The sequence below is a fragment of the Hemicordylus capensis genome, chromosome 7, assembly GCF_027244095.1.
Source record: "Hemicordylus capensis ecotype Gifberg chromosome 7, rHemCap1.1.pri, whole genome shotgun sequence".
Classification (NCBI taxonomy): Eukaryota; Metazoa; Chordata; class Lepidosauria; order Squamata; family Cordylidae; genus Hemicordylus; species Hemicordylus capensis.
The window spans coordinates 29158464-29175178 of NC_069663.1; the positions used below are offsets into that span (position 1 = coordinate 29158464).

Here is a 16715-nt window from a genome sequence, read left to right on the forward strand (position 1 = left end):
CAGGGCTGGTCTGTCAGCGAAGGGGGGTCGCCCTCCCCAAAGACCCTGCACAAACCAGCTCAGAGAGTGCAGGGCTGAGCCAGTCAAACCTGCAAGCAAATTTCCACACAGGGCCAAGAACAGAGAGAGGTGAACCCCAAATCGGCAGGAAGCCCTCTCATCCGCCCCTCCGAGGCCAGGGTCTGGGGGTCCCAAAGTGGCTGGGGGCAGCTTAAGAGCTGCAAGAGACCTCTCCACTCCAGTGGCAGCTAACCAGCAGGTGGGGGGGGCAGGGGGGGCCCAAGGGAGGCAGCTGGGGTGACTCCTCCCTCCCTCTCTCACCCTGCCTGGGAGCCACGCTGCCTGCAGGCTGGCCATTCATCAGGTAGAACTGCATGGTTAATGGTGCAGCTCTACCAGATGCATGGCCAGCCTGCAGGCAGTGTGGCTCTCATTAGTGCTGGCTGGGGGGGGGGATGGGAAGCCTCCCTTGGCAGCCCCCTGGCTCACTCATGCACGCGGCTACTGGGAAGAGTTACTGGCTACTGGCCAGCTGGGGCCCCCTCCTTGTGGGATCCACCCCCCCCCACCCCCCCTTAGCTGTCAGGCACATCCAGGCCAGGAGAGAGACGGCGGGGGGGGGGGTGCGGGAGGCCCTGGCGAGGGGCAGGCAGCTGCCCTTGCTCTCTGCCCAGCAGGAAACGCCGACGGGGGTGTTGAGCAAGAGGCTCTTGCGCAGCTCACTGGTGAGGCAAGTGCCTCCTCCATTTGGGCAAGCTATTTTTTTGGGGGGGGCTCCACCACCCCACTGGGCTGATCCTCCGAAAGGGAACCTGCCAGGGATAGAGCCACTGGAGAGGGGACCCCCGGCCGGGCCCCGGAGGAAGGGGGTCCGCCGGCTGATGGGCAGCAGCCGGTCCTTCTCTCTCCCCCGCCCGCCTCTCTGGGGGGGGGGGGTGGGGGAGGCAGCAGGGGGGCGCCTTCCTTCACCTTCTGCCCCAGGCGGGAGCGGGCGGGTGCACCAGGTGAGTCGCAGCTGCCTCCGCTCCTCTCTTCTCCTCCTTGAAGGGTCCAGGAGAGCCGCGCTGCCTGCAGGCCGGCCGTTCGCCAGGTAGAGCTGCGCGGTTACCCGACGGACGGCCAGCCTGCGGGCAGCGCGGCTCTCCTGGACCCCTCGAGGAGGAGAAAAGGGGGGGGGGCGCCGGGCCAAGGGGGGCGCCGGCGGCAGGGAGGGAGGAGGAGCAGCGGGCGGAGGCGGGGCCGGGCGGCCCCATTGGCTGCCTGTCCCCGCCTGTGACTGGGCGCCTCGCGTGCCCGTCTGGACTCGGGGGCGGGGCTCAGCCGCGGAAGGAAGAGGCGCTTCGGACCGTGGTGGGGACTGCCGGTGCCGGCCTCCTCCTGCCGTTCTCCCTCCCTGTGCGCTCTGGGCCCCCCCGGCCCTGGTGGTGATCCTCGCCCCCCCCCGCCGAGGCGCCCTGGGCCCCCGAGATGCGGTGGCGGCTGGGGCCGAGGCTCTGGGGGCGCCGCTCGGCGGGGGCGAGGCCGGGAGTAGCGCAGCCCCCCCGCCCCCCCGCCGCAGCCGGCAGCCCCGCAGGCAGGAGGGTGAGTCGCGGGGCCGGGGGGGGGGCAGGCAGAGCGCTGCGCCTGGAGGCTCGGGGGGGGCCTCGGGCCAAGCTCCCCCTCCAGGAGTCTGCTGGGTGCGGGGGGGGCGTGTGCGCCCTGCTCCGGGGTGTGTGGGGGGGGTGAAGGCGCCCCGTCCTGGCTCAAGAGATGTGTGTCCTCCTGACTGCCCACCTGGCGGCCCTGCAGATAAGGGGCGGGGGCGGGGGGGGGCAAAGGCTGGCTTCGGAGCCCCTCTCGAGCTCTCCGAGGATAAGGCAGCCAACAAAAGCTTCCACTCCTTTGCGGGGGCAGTCTTGGATCTTTCCTCTTCATGCTCCCTTATGGCAACTCGGCATCAAAAGAGGCTGTCCCGGAGTGGTGGGTGTGATTTGGAAGAGCTGCTTTGGGCTTGACCTCGCCACTTCAAGATTGTGCCCCCCCCCCCCACGATTAATCAATCGGCCAATTATAAACTGATTAAAGCTTGAAGTGTTAATAGACATTACCACCTCTTATGCAACAGAGTGTGTGCAAAGGGCTTCGTTTTGTGATCTGTTGCATGTTCTAGGGCAACCTAGAACGGTGGTCCCTGTTATTCCCACTGTGCAGAATCTAGGGGGCTGAGAGAGATGTGCCCAGAGAAGGAGGCCTCGCCTCTGGTGGAGACCCAGATCAAGTTCTCCCCATGGTGGCTCTAGAAGCATCATGCAAAGAAAAGCTGTGTGTAATACAAGCCTTGCCATCGCTACAGCTGGCCCAGTCTCCCCCAAATCTGTCTTCTTCCTTATGGCTTGCTTGTGCACACTGGGAGCGTGGCTTCTGTGACACTTCACACCTTTTTAAAGGTCAGGTCAGGACATGAGAACACTCCCCCCCCCCCCGATTGCATGGTCCTGGCTCCACACTACCATTTTCTCCCCATGACAGTCACTCCTGTTGGATTTCCTCTTCCTGCAGGGAGCCAGGGAGCAGCCAGTGCCTCTCCAAACAGAGCTGGAAAAGGTGCCTCACCGGGGAAGAGCCTTGTTATGGGGAGCGAGTCCTTGCCACACTGCATGCCTTTCAGGATGGGGAGCCCACCCTTCAGGAACTCTCCTGGTTCCCAGCGTCATGGGTGGCCCCAGATCTGGGCACACCCGGCTCATTCACCAGACTGTATCACTCAGAGGACTGACGGTGGAAGACATCCAGAAAGCCAGGGAGTCTCGGCCCCCCAAGAAAGAGCAGGAGAGTCCAGGCAAAATGAGGCAGAAGGTAAGAGGGCCTGTTGCAGGTGGGCAGTGAGTGGCTTCAGCTGCCTGGCCCCACCTGTGTACCAAGACCTTTGGGGAGGAGTTGGGGGCTTCTTGACAGAGGGCAGTGTTCCCTCTCACAGGGACTCCCAGATCTTGTTGAGGACAACTCCCCGAATCCCCAGCTGCAATGGCTTTTGCTTGGGGATTATGGGAGTTGTCGTCAACAACATCGGGGAATCCCTGTTAGAGTATTCCCACTGACTGTGGGGTGGGAGGGAGGGAGGGAGGGTTTAGCAGTCCTTAAGTGGTGTTTAGATGCACTCATTGCCACGAATTTCACGGACTAAGGTTGGCAATATATTTCAAATCATTAGGCACTTTTTCAGCCTGACTTGAGAACAGAATTCTCTGGCTCTGGTGTCGGGGGATTCATCGAGTTCAGCCTCCTGTTTGCAGCGGGGTGCTGGGTGGTTCACGGGCAAGCCCTGAAGGGATGGGGCCCCTCTGTGGATCCTTTCCCTCTGGCTGTCCTGTCTGCCTGCTTGATTTCTGCTCTGTTCTTCAGCTCAGTGAGAGAGCCCGGGAACGGAAAGTGCCAGTGACACGTGTGGGGCGGCTGGCAAACTTTGGAGGTAAGTCCTGCCCGGCTGTGTTGGCCGGGGGTGTGCGCACATCTGGGTGGTCGTCTTTGGTATGCCATGGCTGTGCACCTCCTTATTCTTTGCATGGAGGATAGAGCAGCGGTGCAGGGATCCCCAATGGTCCCCCGCCCTCATGCAGTCCTGTCTTTCCAGGTTTGGCTGTTGGTCTGGGTCTCGGCGCCTTAGTGGAAGTGGCGAGGAACTCCCTTCAGGGGGAGCAAATGCCGAAGGGTAAGGAAGGTGGAGGCCAGGGGCTGGCCTTGGCTGGCCTGCATGGATGTGGCAGACTAGCCTTGGCATTCCCAGACTTGGGTCTCCCCAGGCTAGACCGCAAGGGATGCTTTTCAAGGACTGGGGTGCCAGGACCGGTCCTTGTGTCTCGCAGTTGTCTTCTGGGCCTTTGAAAGGAACAACAGGGCGAGTAAGTCGTGTGCAAAGGGGAGCTATGGAGGACCCCCACCGACCCACATCTGCCATTTTTTTAGGCTCGTCGCCTGATTCTTCACCAGAGCACCTCACAGCATTTTAAAAATAGAAATCATTCCATCAAAGCCTTGCAGCTGAAAAGACAAAACTATGACAGGAAGAGGAGGAGGGGGAGAGGTGGGCAGGGCTGAGAACCGGTGAAGTACCTGGGCGTGTTGCGCTGTGTTTGGGGCCCGCAGGAGTTTGAGCCCTGGCAGCATCTCCAGTGAAGGGGTTTGGAGCAGCAGCACGTCCTGGGTGGGACCCATCCAGGGCCCTGGAGGGCAGCTGCCTGTCGGAGGAGCCAGTCCTGGGTTGGGCAGAGAGAGGGCTCAGCTTCTGGCCCAAGGAAGGCAGCCTGCTGTGGCCAAGGGCTTCTGCCCCTTCCTTTGTGTCCTTGGTTTTGGCGGTTTTTCCCTCCACCCCACCCCACCCCACCCCACCCCCCACAGTCAGTGGGAATCTTCTAACAGGGATGCCCAGATGCTGTTGACGACAATGCCCATAATCCCCAAGCAAAAGCCATTGCAGCTGGGGAATCGGGGAGTTGTAGTCAGCAAGGTCTGGGAATCCCTGTGAGAGGGAACCCTACCCTGCCCCGCCCGCCCTGCCATTCCTGCCTTACCCTGCATAGAGCATCAGCTCTTGGGTGGTGACACCCTTCTCCCTCCCCACCCCAGATCCTTACGGGGCTTTTGTGTGAAGACCAATGCTGAATGGGACAGGAGTGTGTAGCACCTCTGCCCACACTCCCGACATCTCCTCCCCAGATGGCAACTTCCTGCTGGACTCCAACCCCTTCCTGTCCGAGGCCAACGCAGAGCGGATTGTCGATACCCTTTGCAAGATGCGTGGGGCGGCCCTCAAGATCGGCCAGATGCTGAGCATCCAAGGTATGGAGTGGGCCTCGCCCTGCAAGGTCTGCCGTCCCTCCCTGCCCACAGGTGTCTGCAGGGCCACACTTGGAAAGGGCCTGTCTGGGCTGGAGGCCGGCAGCATCTTCTGCAGAGCTTGGTGTGCAGCCCGGTTTGCCCTGGAAGGCTCGGGGTGGCCCTGCTGGCTCAGACCAGAGACCTTGTCTGGCTCAGCGCTGCTCTCCGGATGCCTCTCAGAGTAGTCGGGAGCAAAGCAAACGTCACCCGGTTCTGTCCTTCAAGAAAGCAAACCAACTCCCCATCCTGCGGTGATGATTTCATAAACTCGTGTATCCCGCCTCAGGGCCACTCCACTGCCACCAGGGGGTTGCCCTAGACCCAGTCAGAGCATCTCGCTCAGTACTGTCTGCTCTGACTGGCAGCAGCTTCCTGTGGAGTGAGGGGGGGTGGTCTTTCCCAGCCCTTCTAGTCCAGCCTCCTGTTCCCCACAGTGGCCCACCAGATGCCTCTGGGAAGCTGAAGGCGGGCCCCTCCCCTGCAACGGGGGTTGAGGCATCCAGACCAGGCGCTGGCCTGCCAAGCAGGGGCTCTGCCGGTGAGCGGTGGGTCCTCCTGGCGGAGCTTGGGCTGTCAGCGCAAGGGTGCCCCCTAACCGCTCTCCCCACAGACAACAGCTTCATCAGCCCCCAGCTGCAGCGGATCTTTGAGCGCGTCCGGCAGAGCGCGGACTTCATGCCGCCCTCTCAGATGATGGTGAGTGCTGGACTCTCTTCAGCTGGGGGGGGAGCGGGGAGCGGGGCGGCCTGAAGTGGTGTGTCCTCCCAAGAGGGAGCCTTGTCTTGGCTGGATTGGCACCAGTGGAAGGGGGGCTCTGAGCCTTGGAGCTGGGAAGGGGGGCTCAGCAGCCTTCCAGTCCCTTCTGCTGCTGCTGCTGCTGCCGCCACATCCTGAGTGGCCAGCAAGGAGGGAGAGGAAAGGGGGGCGGCGCAGCGGAGGGGCTGTTGCTGCTGTGGGTGGGTGCCCCTGCCCTCCGCCCTCCGCCAGCCCCCGAGTCCAGCTGCAGCTCCCTCGCCTGCCCGCTCTCCATGTGGGTCCCTAGCGGCGTGTCCCCTGGCATGCATGTTCTAATCTGAAAGCGAATCCCAGCAGCTTTGGGAGCTGACCTGGGTGGCAAAGCAGGGCTGGCAAGTGCAGAGTCCAAACAGACAAGAGCCTTGCGGGGCCCGGACTCCGGAGGAGAAGGTGCCTCCCTCCTCGCCTTTGCTGGGGGCGGGGGGGGGGGGGGACGGACGACCGACGACCGGCAGCCATCATCCTGTGCTGCGGGTGGACAACCCAGCCTGTGCAGCTGCCACCTCTCAGCTCCTGACCTTCCAGGGAGTTCTGGTGGAAGAACTGGGCACTGACTGGCGAGACAAAGTGGCCGCTTTTGAGGAGACGCCCTTTGCAGCGGCCTCCATTGGCCAGGTGCACCTGGGTGTGCTGAAGGACGGGACGGAGGTGGCCATGAAGATCCAGGTCAGGAGTGGCCAGCAGGGGGTGGGGTGGGGGGTGGCCACGGGTCCAGCTGGGAGCCTTTCGGCAGCTAGCCTGCAGCCCTGACCTCTTCCGCCCCGTCCCTGCAGTACCCTGGCATTGCTCAGAGCATCCGGAGTGACGTGGACAACCTCCTCTCCGTGCTCCGGATGAGCGTGATGCTCCCAGAAGGTAACGCCAGCCGTGGGGGTGGGGGGAGGGCTGGCCCTGGGCTGGGGCCATGGACCAAGGAGGGGGGCGGGGGAGAGCCGGACGGGCCTGCCTGTGCTGGCGCCCTCTGCAGTGAAGGGGCCGGGCCCTGGGCCTCTGGGCTGCTGGCTGAGGCGCTCGGCCTGGGCAAGGTGGGCCGTGGGGTGCTGAGCAGCTGGGGAGGCTGGGCTCGGAGGGCGGGAGGACGGAGAGCCAGGCCGGGCCTGTGGCTCAGAGCTCGGGCTCCTGCTTGGCAGACAGGAGGTCCCGGGCTCAATCCCAGGATCTCGGGCAGCAGGCGGGATTTCTCTGCCTGGGCCTTGGAGCGCTGCTGCCGGTCAGAGTAGACGGTGCTGAGCGAGATGGGCCACCGGACGGGCTCGGTATGTCTTGGGGAGGGGAGGAAGCCCCCCCCTGCCCGCCCGGGTTGGGGCTCTCTGTAGGATGGGATGCAGGCGGGCAGGCAAGCCCCCGCTTTCCAGACAGACGAGGGCCCTCCTTACCCCTCCCTCCTTACCCCTCCCTCCTTACCCCTCCCTCCTTACCCCTCCCTCCTTACCCCTCCCTCCTTACCCCTCCCTCCTTACCCCTCCCTCCTTACCCCTCCCTCCTTACCCCTCCCTCCTTACCCCTCCCTCCTTGTCGCAGGCCTCTTTGCAGACAATACCCTGCAGGTGCTGCAGAAGGAGCTGGAATGGGAATGCGACTACCAGCGGGAGGCCGGCTGTGCCAGGAAGTTCAGGTAGCCGGGGCGGATGCTCTTGGGGCTGGGTGGGAGTCCCGGCCTTGTTCCGGGGGCAGCGTGCCGAGGCCTGGGCTGGAGAGGGCCCACTGCCACCGCCGCAGCTGTTAGCTCCTTCCAGCAGCAGCCTGCTCCACGGGGGTGGGATGCTTCCCCTGGGATCGCCACCGGCCCTGAAGGGCAGCACAGCAGGCCATGCCCCTCTGCCCCACAGCGTGGCTTTCCTCCGCCCCACAGCGTGGCTTTCCTCCGCCCCACAGCGTGGCTTTCCTCCGCCCCACAGCGTGGCTTTCCTCCGCCCCACAGCGTGGCTTTCCTCCGCCCCACAGCGTGGCTTTCCTCCGCCCCACAGCGTGGCTTTCCTCCGCCCCACAGCGTGGCTTTCCTCCTGTCCTCTCGCTTGTCGCAAGCCAACTGGAGAAGGTGGGAGTCCACCTCCACAGGTGCAGGATGGTGGCCAATGCTGAGCCAGCTCCCCTCCTCCCCCCCCCCCCGCAGGCAGCTTCTGGAAGGAGACCCCTTCTTCGAGGTGCCGGAGGTGATTGACGAGCTGTCCACCCGGAGGGTCCTGTCGATGGAGCTGGTGGGAGGGGTCCCGCTGGACCACTGCCAGGCGCTGGGCCAGGAGATGCGCAACGAGGTGAGGGTGGCCACACATGCCTGCCTGCCAGCGGCTAACGGCCACAGCCAGCTCCTGCGTGCAGCGTGCCAGCCCCGTCCTCGGTTCACAGCAGCTGCACCTGCCTCCAGGCAGGATGGTTCAAAGCAACCATCTTATGGAGCAGGATCCATCTTGGTCGGGAAATGGAGCCGGAGTTCTGCCCCGCTGGGTGGAACTGTGTGCTCCTCCCGTAGGGTGGGCCCAAGTGTTGGCTGACTCCTCCTCTCCCCTCCCCAGATCTGCTCGCACATCCTCCGCCTCTGCCTCCGCGAGCTCTTTGAATTCCGCTTCATGCAGACCGATCCAAACTGGTCCAACTTCTTCTATGACACCGAGAGACACAAGGTGGGGCTGTACTGGATGCTTTGGGGGGGGGGAGCCCGCAGGGGGCTTAAGAAGCCGCATCTCCTGTGGCAGGAGGTCTGAGGATGCCCTCCTGGTTCCCTCCAGGTGACCCTGCTGGACTTTGGGGCCAGCCGAGGCTTCAGCAAGGAGTTCACGGACCATTACATCGAGGTGAGGCCTGGGGGTCTGCTGTTGGGGGGGGGGCTTGGAGGCAAGCTTGGCCTGGTGAGCTCCAGCAGCTGCAGCCCAGGGCTGGGGCTCCTGGTTGGGGGGCCGGTCTGGACCCTGGCAGCATCTCTCTGGAAGAAGGGGCATCCCACCACAGGGCTGGGAAGAGCCTGGCCAAGAGCCGCTAGCAGGCAGCAGCCCAGGCGGGGCTCGAGGGAGCGGGGAGGAGGCTGCCTGCCTGGCCTCGCTTGCTGCCTGAGGGCTGAGCAGGGCCACCCACCCTTTCCCTGGACGGCCAGGTGGTCAGAGCTGCCGCGGATGGCGACCGGGCCAAAGTGCTGCAGAAGTCGAAAGACCTCCGCTTCATGACGGGCTTTGAGACCAAGGTGAGCCAGCCGCTTGGGGGCTGCCGCGAAGGAGGAGGCCGGGTGGCGGGAGCTGAGCTGGGGAGGGCTGGGGCTGGGGCGGGGGGGGGTGTCTGCCGAAAGAGGCGGCGCTGACCTCCTTGCTGCTGGCAGGTGTTTGAGGAGGCGCACGTGGACGCCGTGATGATCCTGGGCGAAGCCTTCTCCAGCCCGGGCCCCTTCAACTTCGGCACGCAGAGCACGACCCGCTGCATCCAGGGCCTCATCCCTGTGATGCTGAAGCACCGGCTCAGCCCCCCGCCCGAGGAGAGCTACTCGCTGCACCGCAAGATGGCCGGCTCCTTCCTCATCTGTGCCCGCCTCGGAGCCGCCATCCCCTGCCGCGAGATGTTTGAGGAGGCCTACGCAGAGTATCTGGCGCGGGGACGGCCCGCTACGTTGGCAGGCGGCGCTTAGGGCGAGGGGGGGGTCCGGGTTGGCTGCCAAGGGGGAGGTCTGTCGGTTCCGCCGGTCACTCCGCTGTGTGGGATTGTGGGTAGCGGTGCAAGAAGAGCCCCTTTGGCACCAGTTGCTGTCGTGATGCCCCCGAGGGTTCCTGAGGAGCCTCTGCTCCCGGCCAAGCCATCCGCCCAGGGGGCACCATTCCTCTTTTCTGCCCCTTGGAGCTGCCGAGGGCACCGCCCAGGGAGACCCGCCAAGGCCGTGCCTGTCGTCAAGGGCTCTCCTGCCCGCTGCAGGCCAGGATCTGTGCTGCATTCCCTGCGCACACGGCCTCTTCCTCCTGCCAGGTGGGTGTTGCTCAGGGGCTGGAGGAGGTCAGCCCTCTCCTCTCCCCCCACCCCCAGCTTGCCACACTAGTCCTGGTGGCCCTGCTCCTGCTCCTCCTGGCTCCCTGCCTTCTTGCAGTGCTGCCTGCGCATTTGCCCACAAGTGAGCGTGGCTCACAGGCAGCAGGCAGGGGGATTCTGTGGCAGCCCCCCTGAGGCGATGGGAAGGCGGGAGGGAGGCCCCCCGGAGAGACGAGCCCCCCCGCCATTGGCCCACTAGCCAGCTCCACTTGAGGGCCGAAGGGCTTCAGCCAGCTCAGCAGCATGGGGCTGCGGGTTGCACCGGCGGGAGAGAAGAGCCTCATTCCTCTGCAGCCGGGAAGGTCAGGGGCTTCTTTTTTTAGACACCTCGCTCCAGGCAGCAGCCGAGCTCTGGTTTCCTGCTTCTGTGGACTCCGCAGCCTCGAGAGGGGAGCGCAGCAGCCTGCTTGGACTGACCTGGGTTCCGTGCTGCTCCTCCGGAAAGTGAAACATAAACACCCCTTTTCCAGCTCCAGGGTGTGGTCCGAGTGCAGCAGCCTTGGGCCATGGTAGTCGCCAGCCGATGGGAGGTTGCAAAGCCCAGGGAGATGGGCCCTCGCCCAGCAGGTAGGCCTGCCTGAAGAAGCCAGTGGGGCCGCCCATAAGTCAACTTGCACCAGAACTTCACTTCTATGGGGAGAGGCTCATCGGAATAGACGAACCTTCCCAAACATACTTGCTGCGCAGGCAGTGTCAGCAGGCCTCCTCCCTTTCCACAGGAGTCGCCCTTTACGTATGGCTCGGCCTCTCGGCCAACTCTCTTTCACAAAGATCTGGAAAGAATACGAGGAGTTATTTTTCCAGATGGGGTCTGCTTATGTTGATGTCTCCAAGAGAAATGGGATGTGTAAAGAGGCCAGCGCCAGATCCAGAACACGCTTCTTCCTGCATCCATCCTTCTCAGTGAGGAACTGGGTAGGGCTGCAGGGCACAGCCAGGAGATCTTCAGCTTGGGAGACGTCAGCATGAAGAGGCCCCATTGGGAAGAACAGCTTCCCCTGCCCATCCCCGGCATTGTGAAGGCAGGAGCTGCCCCTCCCCAGAGGCCTGCCTGCTGGCCACCCCCAGTCACCAAAAGGCACCTCTCCTTGGGGCAATTCCTGCTGCTGTGTCTGTTCCTGGTCCAGTTTTGCCCCTGGAGTTCTTTATTTACATGCTGTTGGTTTGTTGAGGCTTTTATTGGGATGGTGCTCATTAATGTTGATCTTTCTCTTCTGTTGTCAACAGCCCTGAGTGTCTGTGCGGGTGGAGGGACATTGGGGGCGCCTTTTGAATACCTAAAAAGGATACAGTTGGCCAAGAGCTGTTTGAAGGGGCTTATCTGTTCACTAAGTGAAAAGGACCTTGTCGGTGGTGGTGGTGGGATCCGGGATCTGGCTGGCCTCTCTGGCAAACCTTATTTCAGAAGATGTTTTGGGATATTCACCAATGTGGCTGGGTCATAAGTTGTTGACAAAGTGGCTGCGCTGTGCTTGGGGAGTGGCCATCCAGACCGAGTGCTGTGTGTGATGCCATCCATAAGGCCCTCCATGGTGGGTCTGCCTCGCCTGTGCACCAAAGAATCGGGGGGATATTCGGCAGCTGGGCCGTGGCGAAACACATCTCCTGCGCGCAATTTGCAAACTTCTCTTTGAAATATGCAGCCAGCCACTCAACACAACCTGCTGCTAAGCAACTGTCGTATCGTAAATTCAGATGAGGAGAAACTAGATAAAACATCTCGCATGTTGTAAGGGGCTGGTGGTAGAAGACCCAGATTTCCCTATTCCACCATCAGCCAGGACCAAAACCTCCTGGCTGCCTTGACTGACAATGTTATGCATTTGTGTCTTGGTCCCAACAAGGAGGTCAGCCATTTTCCCATCCCCCCCCCAGCAGAAAGGGCTGTGCATTTGTGGGGAAAGGGGCACGGATGGGTAGTGGGGAGCAACTAAGGAGGAGCTTCCATGTTCTACATGTTTTCATGTGCGTGGGGCAGGGGGGACCCTTTTTACCTTAGTCTTGGGAGTGGGTTACTCTGACCCTGAATGTTTGGACTGATCCCATTAAAGAACTCCCCCAGGGCACGCTCTGGGGAAGAACTTCCCGTTTCTGCTGCATTGCTCTCTCCTGCTCCGGAAATGTAAAATTGGATGACGTTTTATCACGGGTTGGTTTGGGGTGGGCTGGATTCCCTTGTGTTGAAAAATGGAAAGGAAGCACCTCCTGGGCCCACCAGATGAGAGCCGAACATTGGGTGGGAAGAGGGAGTCCACCTATGGGGACTTCTGATGTTCAGAGAACAGCTGCCGCTGCATGTTCGCTTTTTCTAAACAAGCAAAATGATAGAACATAATCTACACACAGCGGGCAGCAGTCAACACCCCAGTGAGCAGAGGAGGGTCCTTCTTGGGGGAGTGGTCACTCTCTGTAATCATGGCCCACCAGACGCAAGCAGGCAGGGGCCTCTACCTGGGCCTTCTCCCGTGTGGGAGATGTTGGGGCGTAGCTGTGGCCAGGGACTGTTGCCTCCGGGTCCCGCTTGTGGGCTCTGTAGACCTTGGTGTGACCACCAGGAGAAGCAGGATGCTGGGCCCTTGGACTGGTCCTGCAGTGCTTAGCTTTGTGCTTCATTGTAGTGTCATTGAACTTGCGTGATCTGAGGCCTTGGTTGGGGTCCTGGGCGAGACGTTCCCCTCTCTGGGAAGGAGGCCTGTGCTGCAAAAGGCCACGAAGAAGAAGAAGAGAGAGCCCTTTGCTGCTGGCGGAGCTAATGGCAGCCATGTGTCAGTCAATACAGCTGGGGTTCAATTATGCATGCCTTTCTCCCTTGCACTCCAGTGGATGGGGCCCAAAGGATGCTGCTTCCTCCGGCAGACTTTGCTTTGGCGTTCACCCGCAGTGGTGACGGCAGAAATCCTCTCGTCTTGTGCTGCAAGAGGCGTGGAGTTTGCTGGGCTTGGGGTCGGCTGGCCATTCCCTTGCTGAAGGCAGGGCCTGTCTTTCCATGGCTAAGGGCCCCGGGCATCTTGCATCAGGAGTCGGCCGAGCTGGCCGCTTCAGCCATCCCTCCCATTGCTGGTTTTTAGCAACTTCACTCTGCCATGGGCAGTTAAAAAACAAGAGTCCCCTGAAGCTAGCTAGCGCAGGGTTTTGCTTCCTGCCTTGTGGACTTCCTGGAGCCACAAAACAAGCGAGAAGCCTGTATGGAGATGGATCCTATGCAAGCGTGTGTCGCTCTTGTGCCTTCTGCTGACCCAAGCGCTGGGCCTCTGCTCCCCTCCCACCGTCTGGGGCCAACAAGCAACCTGCTTCTCACCCAAGGTCTTTGCATCTGACGGTGGGACGCCTGCTGCAGAAAGTGGCTGTCAGGAGGGGGCCCAGCAGCGGACCGACCGCGTGAACATCCTTCAGCCGTGCCTGTGAATTGGAGGGTTGTGGTGATGGCAAATGGATCCCTAGCAGCGCCATTCCTGCACGGAATCCTGGCTCCCTTTCCATGGCATGAAGGCTCGACCGGAGCCGAGGGGGAAGGGCCTTCCTGCCCCACCAGGAGCTCCGAGCCCCCGCTCAGCCCCTGCAAAGGGCCAGGCACAAGGCCACCCTCGCTGGCTCCTCGGGGAAGCCAAAGGGCTTGGGGGCCCTGCTCAGCCAGCCATGAAAGGACACTGCATGCTTGGCGGAAGCTCCCGAGAGCCTGAGCGGGGTGGATCAATGGGGGATGCATTGAGGGCAAAAGTGCTTCATGGGAGCTGATCAATGCCGCAGGCAGCCAGTACTCGCAGCTCCCCTTTCTCTGCCCATTGTTTAGGAGGGGGGCCGGGGGGGGGGTTGAGGCATGGTTACAGCCAGGAAGCTGGGCCTCTAACTGGCTTGGTCAGAGCCCAGGTACACAGGGGCCCCGCCCCGCCCCTCCCCTCCCCTCCCCTCCCCTGCAATTGGGAATCGGAATTCTGCTTGTGGAGGATCTCTTTGCAGACAGCTGCGTCTGCAAATGATTGAATTTCTAGTGAATAACTTCCTCTGCATCCAAGATCTGAGAATTTTGTTCAAATGAGGTGGAATGTTCAGTGGCAACGGAGCAGATCGTCTGCTGCCCCAGGAGAAGGAGCTTTGCCCCGGCATGCAGCCACCCTCTCAGCCCGGCAGCTCAGCCCTCAGTAGGTGCTTTCCCCGAACTGCCACTTGGAGGGCCGGAGGAGCCTTGTGGGTCCAGCCGGCTGAGCTCTGGCCTTGCTCCTGATCCTCGGCTCCGGCCCTCCGTGGCTGTGCGCACAAGGAGTGTGGCTTCTGTCCGGGCCCGACAGGATGGAGCCCAAGAAGGGGCAGCTGCCTCTGCTTCCTGGCAGCTGCTTAGGCCACTCCCCCACCCCCGCAGAGCTCTACCTGACAAATGGCCAGCCTGCAGGCAGGGCAGGAGAGCTCATAGCCAGCCCTCGTGGGCCAGAGTGTTTCCTCTCCTCCGTCCGTGCCAGCAGGGGCCTCCAAGCCCCCAAGCGCTGACATGAGCTGGAGATGCCGTCATCTACGAGCACCGCACGCCAAGGCTGCTGAGAGGCTTTACGGTGCATTGGAAGGCGGGGTGTGGGAAGAGGCTGTAAGCCCTCCATGGGGACGTTGGCGCTCCTCTCCGGGCTCCCCCACCACACACACACCGTGGCCACTTTCACAGCTTTGCCCTCCGGAATGGCCCCCTGGCCCTGCAGGGCTGCCCTGTGGGAGGGGCAGGGAGGGCCCACCTTCTGTCTTGCAGCTCTGCTCTCTTCAGGAAGCCAAGCAGGAGTTGGGGGGCCAGTGGGCTTTCCTGCCCTACATATGAGGGGGAGGGGGGAGGAATCAGGTCTCTGTTGCCACAGGAGGTGGTGGCGGCGGCGGCTGTTGGTTCCACCAGGCGGCTGCTTCTTCTTCTTCTTCTTCTTCTTCTTCTTCTTCTTCTTCTTCTTCTTCTTCTTCTTCTTCTTCTTCTTCTTCTTCTTGTTGGGAGTCCTCCAGGGGATGGACACGCCATTCATGCAGTAATGCCCTCTGGGCAGAAGATGCTGCGGCTGCGGCTGCTCCTCCTCCTCCTTGGGAAGTTGAGCGGTCAGTCTCCAGCTGTGCTGCAGGGTGGCTGCCCCGTGTGAAGAGGAGGCATCCTGGTTTATATCACACATGGCACCTCAGGAGACCTTGTCACAAAGGAAGGAGGGTCCCTGCCCTGAGGAGCCCAAGGAAGGAGCCCAGGCAAAGGAGCCATGAGTGCCACCCACTGCGCGGTGGGCAGGGACACACACACACACACACACACACACACACACACACACACACACAGAGTATTTGGGGGTTCTTGAGAGCAGGAATAGAGTGCAGGGGAGGGAGGGCCCTGCCCGCCCCTTAGCCCAGGACAGGAGCTCTGCTCCCAGGGAGGCGGCAAGTGCTTCCCTCCGCAGCGCCCCCCCACCCCACCCCATGTCTGCCTCTGGTTCCTCCCCAGTGTCTTGCTGTTGCCCCAAATGGTGGGCCCTTCACTCAGCCAGAGAGCTGCTGCTTGGTATGGAGGAAGTCCCGGGTTTGGCCCCTGCTGTCTGCCACTGGAGCAGAGCTTCACATTCTTGGGAGTAGGCTGTTGTGGCTGGGGATGATGGGAGTTGTAGTCCAATGACAGTTGGGCCCCCAGCCTTGAGAAGTCCTGGACTGGAAGGCGGCCAGGCAGCAGGACTGGGGAAGGCCTCTGCCTGAAACCCTGGAGAGCCCTAGCCGGAGGAGACGCTCCTGGCTGGGGCCCGACTCCAGCCCACAGAAGGGGGGCAGTTGCATGGGCGAGGTGGCCTCCTCCGCTCCTCCTGCAGCACACGCAGTGCTGGCAGCCGCTGCTGGCAACAGCTCTGGATGCAAATCCACCCCCCAGTTCCCGAGCGTGACTGTGGCCTAGAGGCAAGCAGAGCTCCTTGACTTGCTGCGTGATCCGCCCAGGAAGGCAGGCTGGGCCTGGGGCTGCTCCAGAGAAGCCTCTCTGCCCCAAGGCCCTCCTGGAATGCCCCAGAAACCACCCAAGTTGGCACATCTTCCTTGGGGGCCCCAGTCCCGTCCCCCCCCCGATCATTTCTCTTGCTTTGTCTTCTGCCAGTTCTGCTTCCCAGGTGCAGCCCCCGCTCCCGCCCCCAACAGCCGGTTTTAATCGAAGTCTGATTTTCCAGAAAGGGGAACGAAAAAGGAAGCACATTTTTCCACTGCAGGAATGTGCCACAGAAAATGCTGCTGATCACTCTCCTCCTCTTCTCTTTCCCAGCCAAAGCAACGGCCTGGAGCAGGCTGGCAGAGACGACACTGTGCGAATGCTAGGCATGAGGGGGGCAAGAAGGGGGCCCCTGCCCCCACCCAGTGGTGCTCTTACCCCGGGACTTTGGGGCTGACGTCCAGGGCCCCCAAACCTGTCCCTGGCCTGCACTGTGCCAGGTGGTCGAGTAGGATTCTGACCTGTGCTGTGCTGGGTGCTTTAGGGGGGCGGGGGGGGAGAAATATGTGGGGTGGGACTATGTTAAGTTGCATGCTGACCTTTTTCTGGGCTGGGAAGCCCAGTGTGCTGCAGATGTTACAGGGAAGGAAACTAGTCCTTGCTCCAACCAGTCCAGAAAGGGGGAGGGGAGGGGTGCGGCCAACCTCGCTCCTGTTGACTTCTCCAGGCAGCAACTGGGATAGCGAAAGCCCTTTCCTTGCCCCAGGCTACCAGATTTCATGACCCGAGAGGTTTCCTAACCCTAGCATCCTCTAAGACAGTGGTTCCAGGGGTGGGGGTGGGGCGCTCCAGATGTGGGGGAACGACAATGCCCATCAGCCCCAGCTACAATTTATTGTGGCTGGGGATGATGGGAGCTGTAGTTCCCCAACATCTGGAGGCCCCCAGCTTGGGACCCACTGCTCTAGGATGTCTCCCAAGATCCCCTTGCAGGAGCGGCTCTTCGTGGCGGAGGGGTGACAAAAGAGGCACCGCTGCTGCTGCTGCTGCTGCTTCCTGGATCTCGGTCTGGGGGGACAGAGCTCCGGAAAGGAGAGGCGGCTGCTGTGCCTCCTTTGGTGCCCCCCACCCCGTGCCCAGTTCCTTACAA

General features: G+C 62.1%; 1 protein-coding gene across 3 annotated transcripts; it reads left to right on the forward strand.

The window, feature by feature from the left end:
- The first annotated feature begins 1295 nt into the window (after positions 1 to 1295).
- COQ8B (coenzyme Q8B) lies at positions 1296 to 11741 on the forward strand. 3 transcript variants are annotated; one of them, XR_008310854.1, is made up of 15 exons: positions 1296 to 1581; positions 2539 to 2835; positions 3382 to 3448; positions 3611 to 3688; positions 4693 to 4815; positions 5465 to 5550; positions 6175 to 6315; positions 6423 to 6504; positions 7171 to 7264; positions 7763 to 7904; positions 8163 to 8270; positions 8376 to 8441; positions 8738 to 8824; positions 8957 to 9591; positions 10122 to 11741. XR_008310854.1 is itself a non-coding variant. In XM_053268225.1 (14 exons), exons 1-14 carry the CDS (start codon positions 1468 to 1470, stop codon positions 9257 to 9259), a joined length of 1788 nt encoding a protein of 595 aa, XP_053124200.1. In that variant the 5' UTR covers positions 1296 to 1467; the 3' UTR covers positions 9260 to 11741. The 3 variants fall into 3 exon arrangements, 2 of the variants coding, with proteins under 2 accessions (XP_053124200.1, XP_053124202.1); XM_053268225.1 differs by having other exon boundaries at positions 8957 to 11741; XM_053268227.1 differs by lacking the exon at positions 1296 to 1581 and adding an exon at positions 2204 to 2426 and having other exon boundaries at positions 8957 to 11741.
- The last annotated feature ends 4974 nt before the right edge of the window (positions 11742 to 16715 follow it).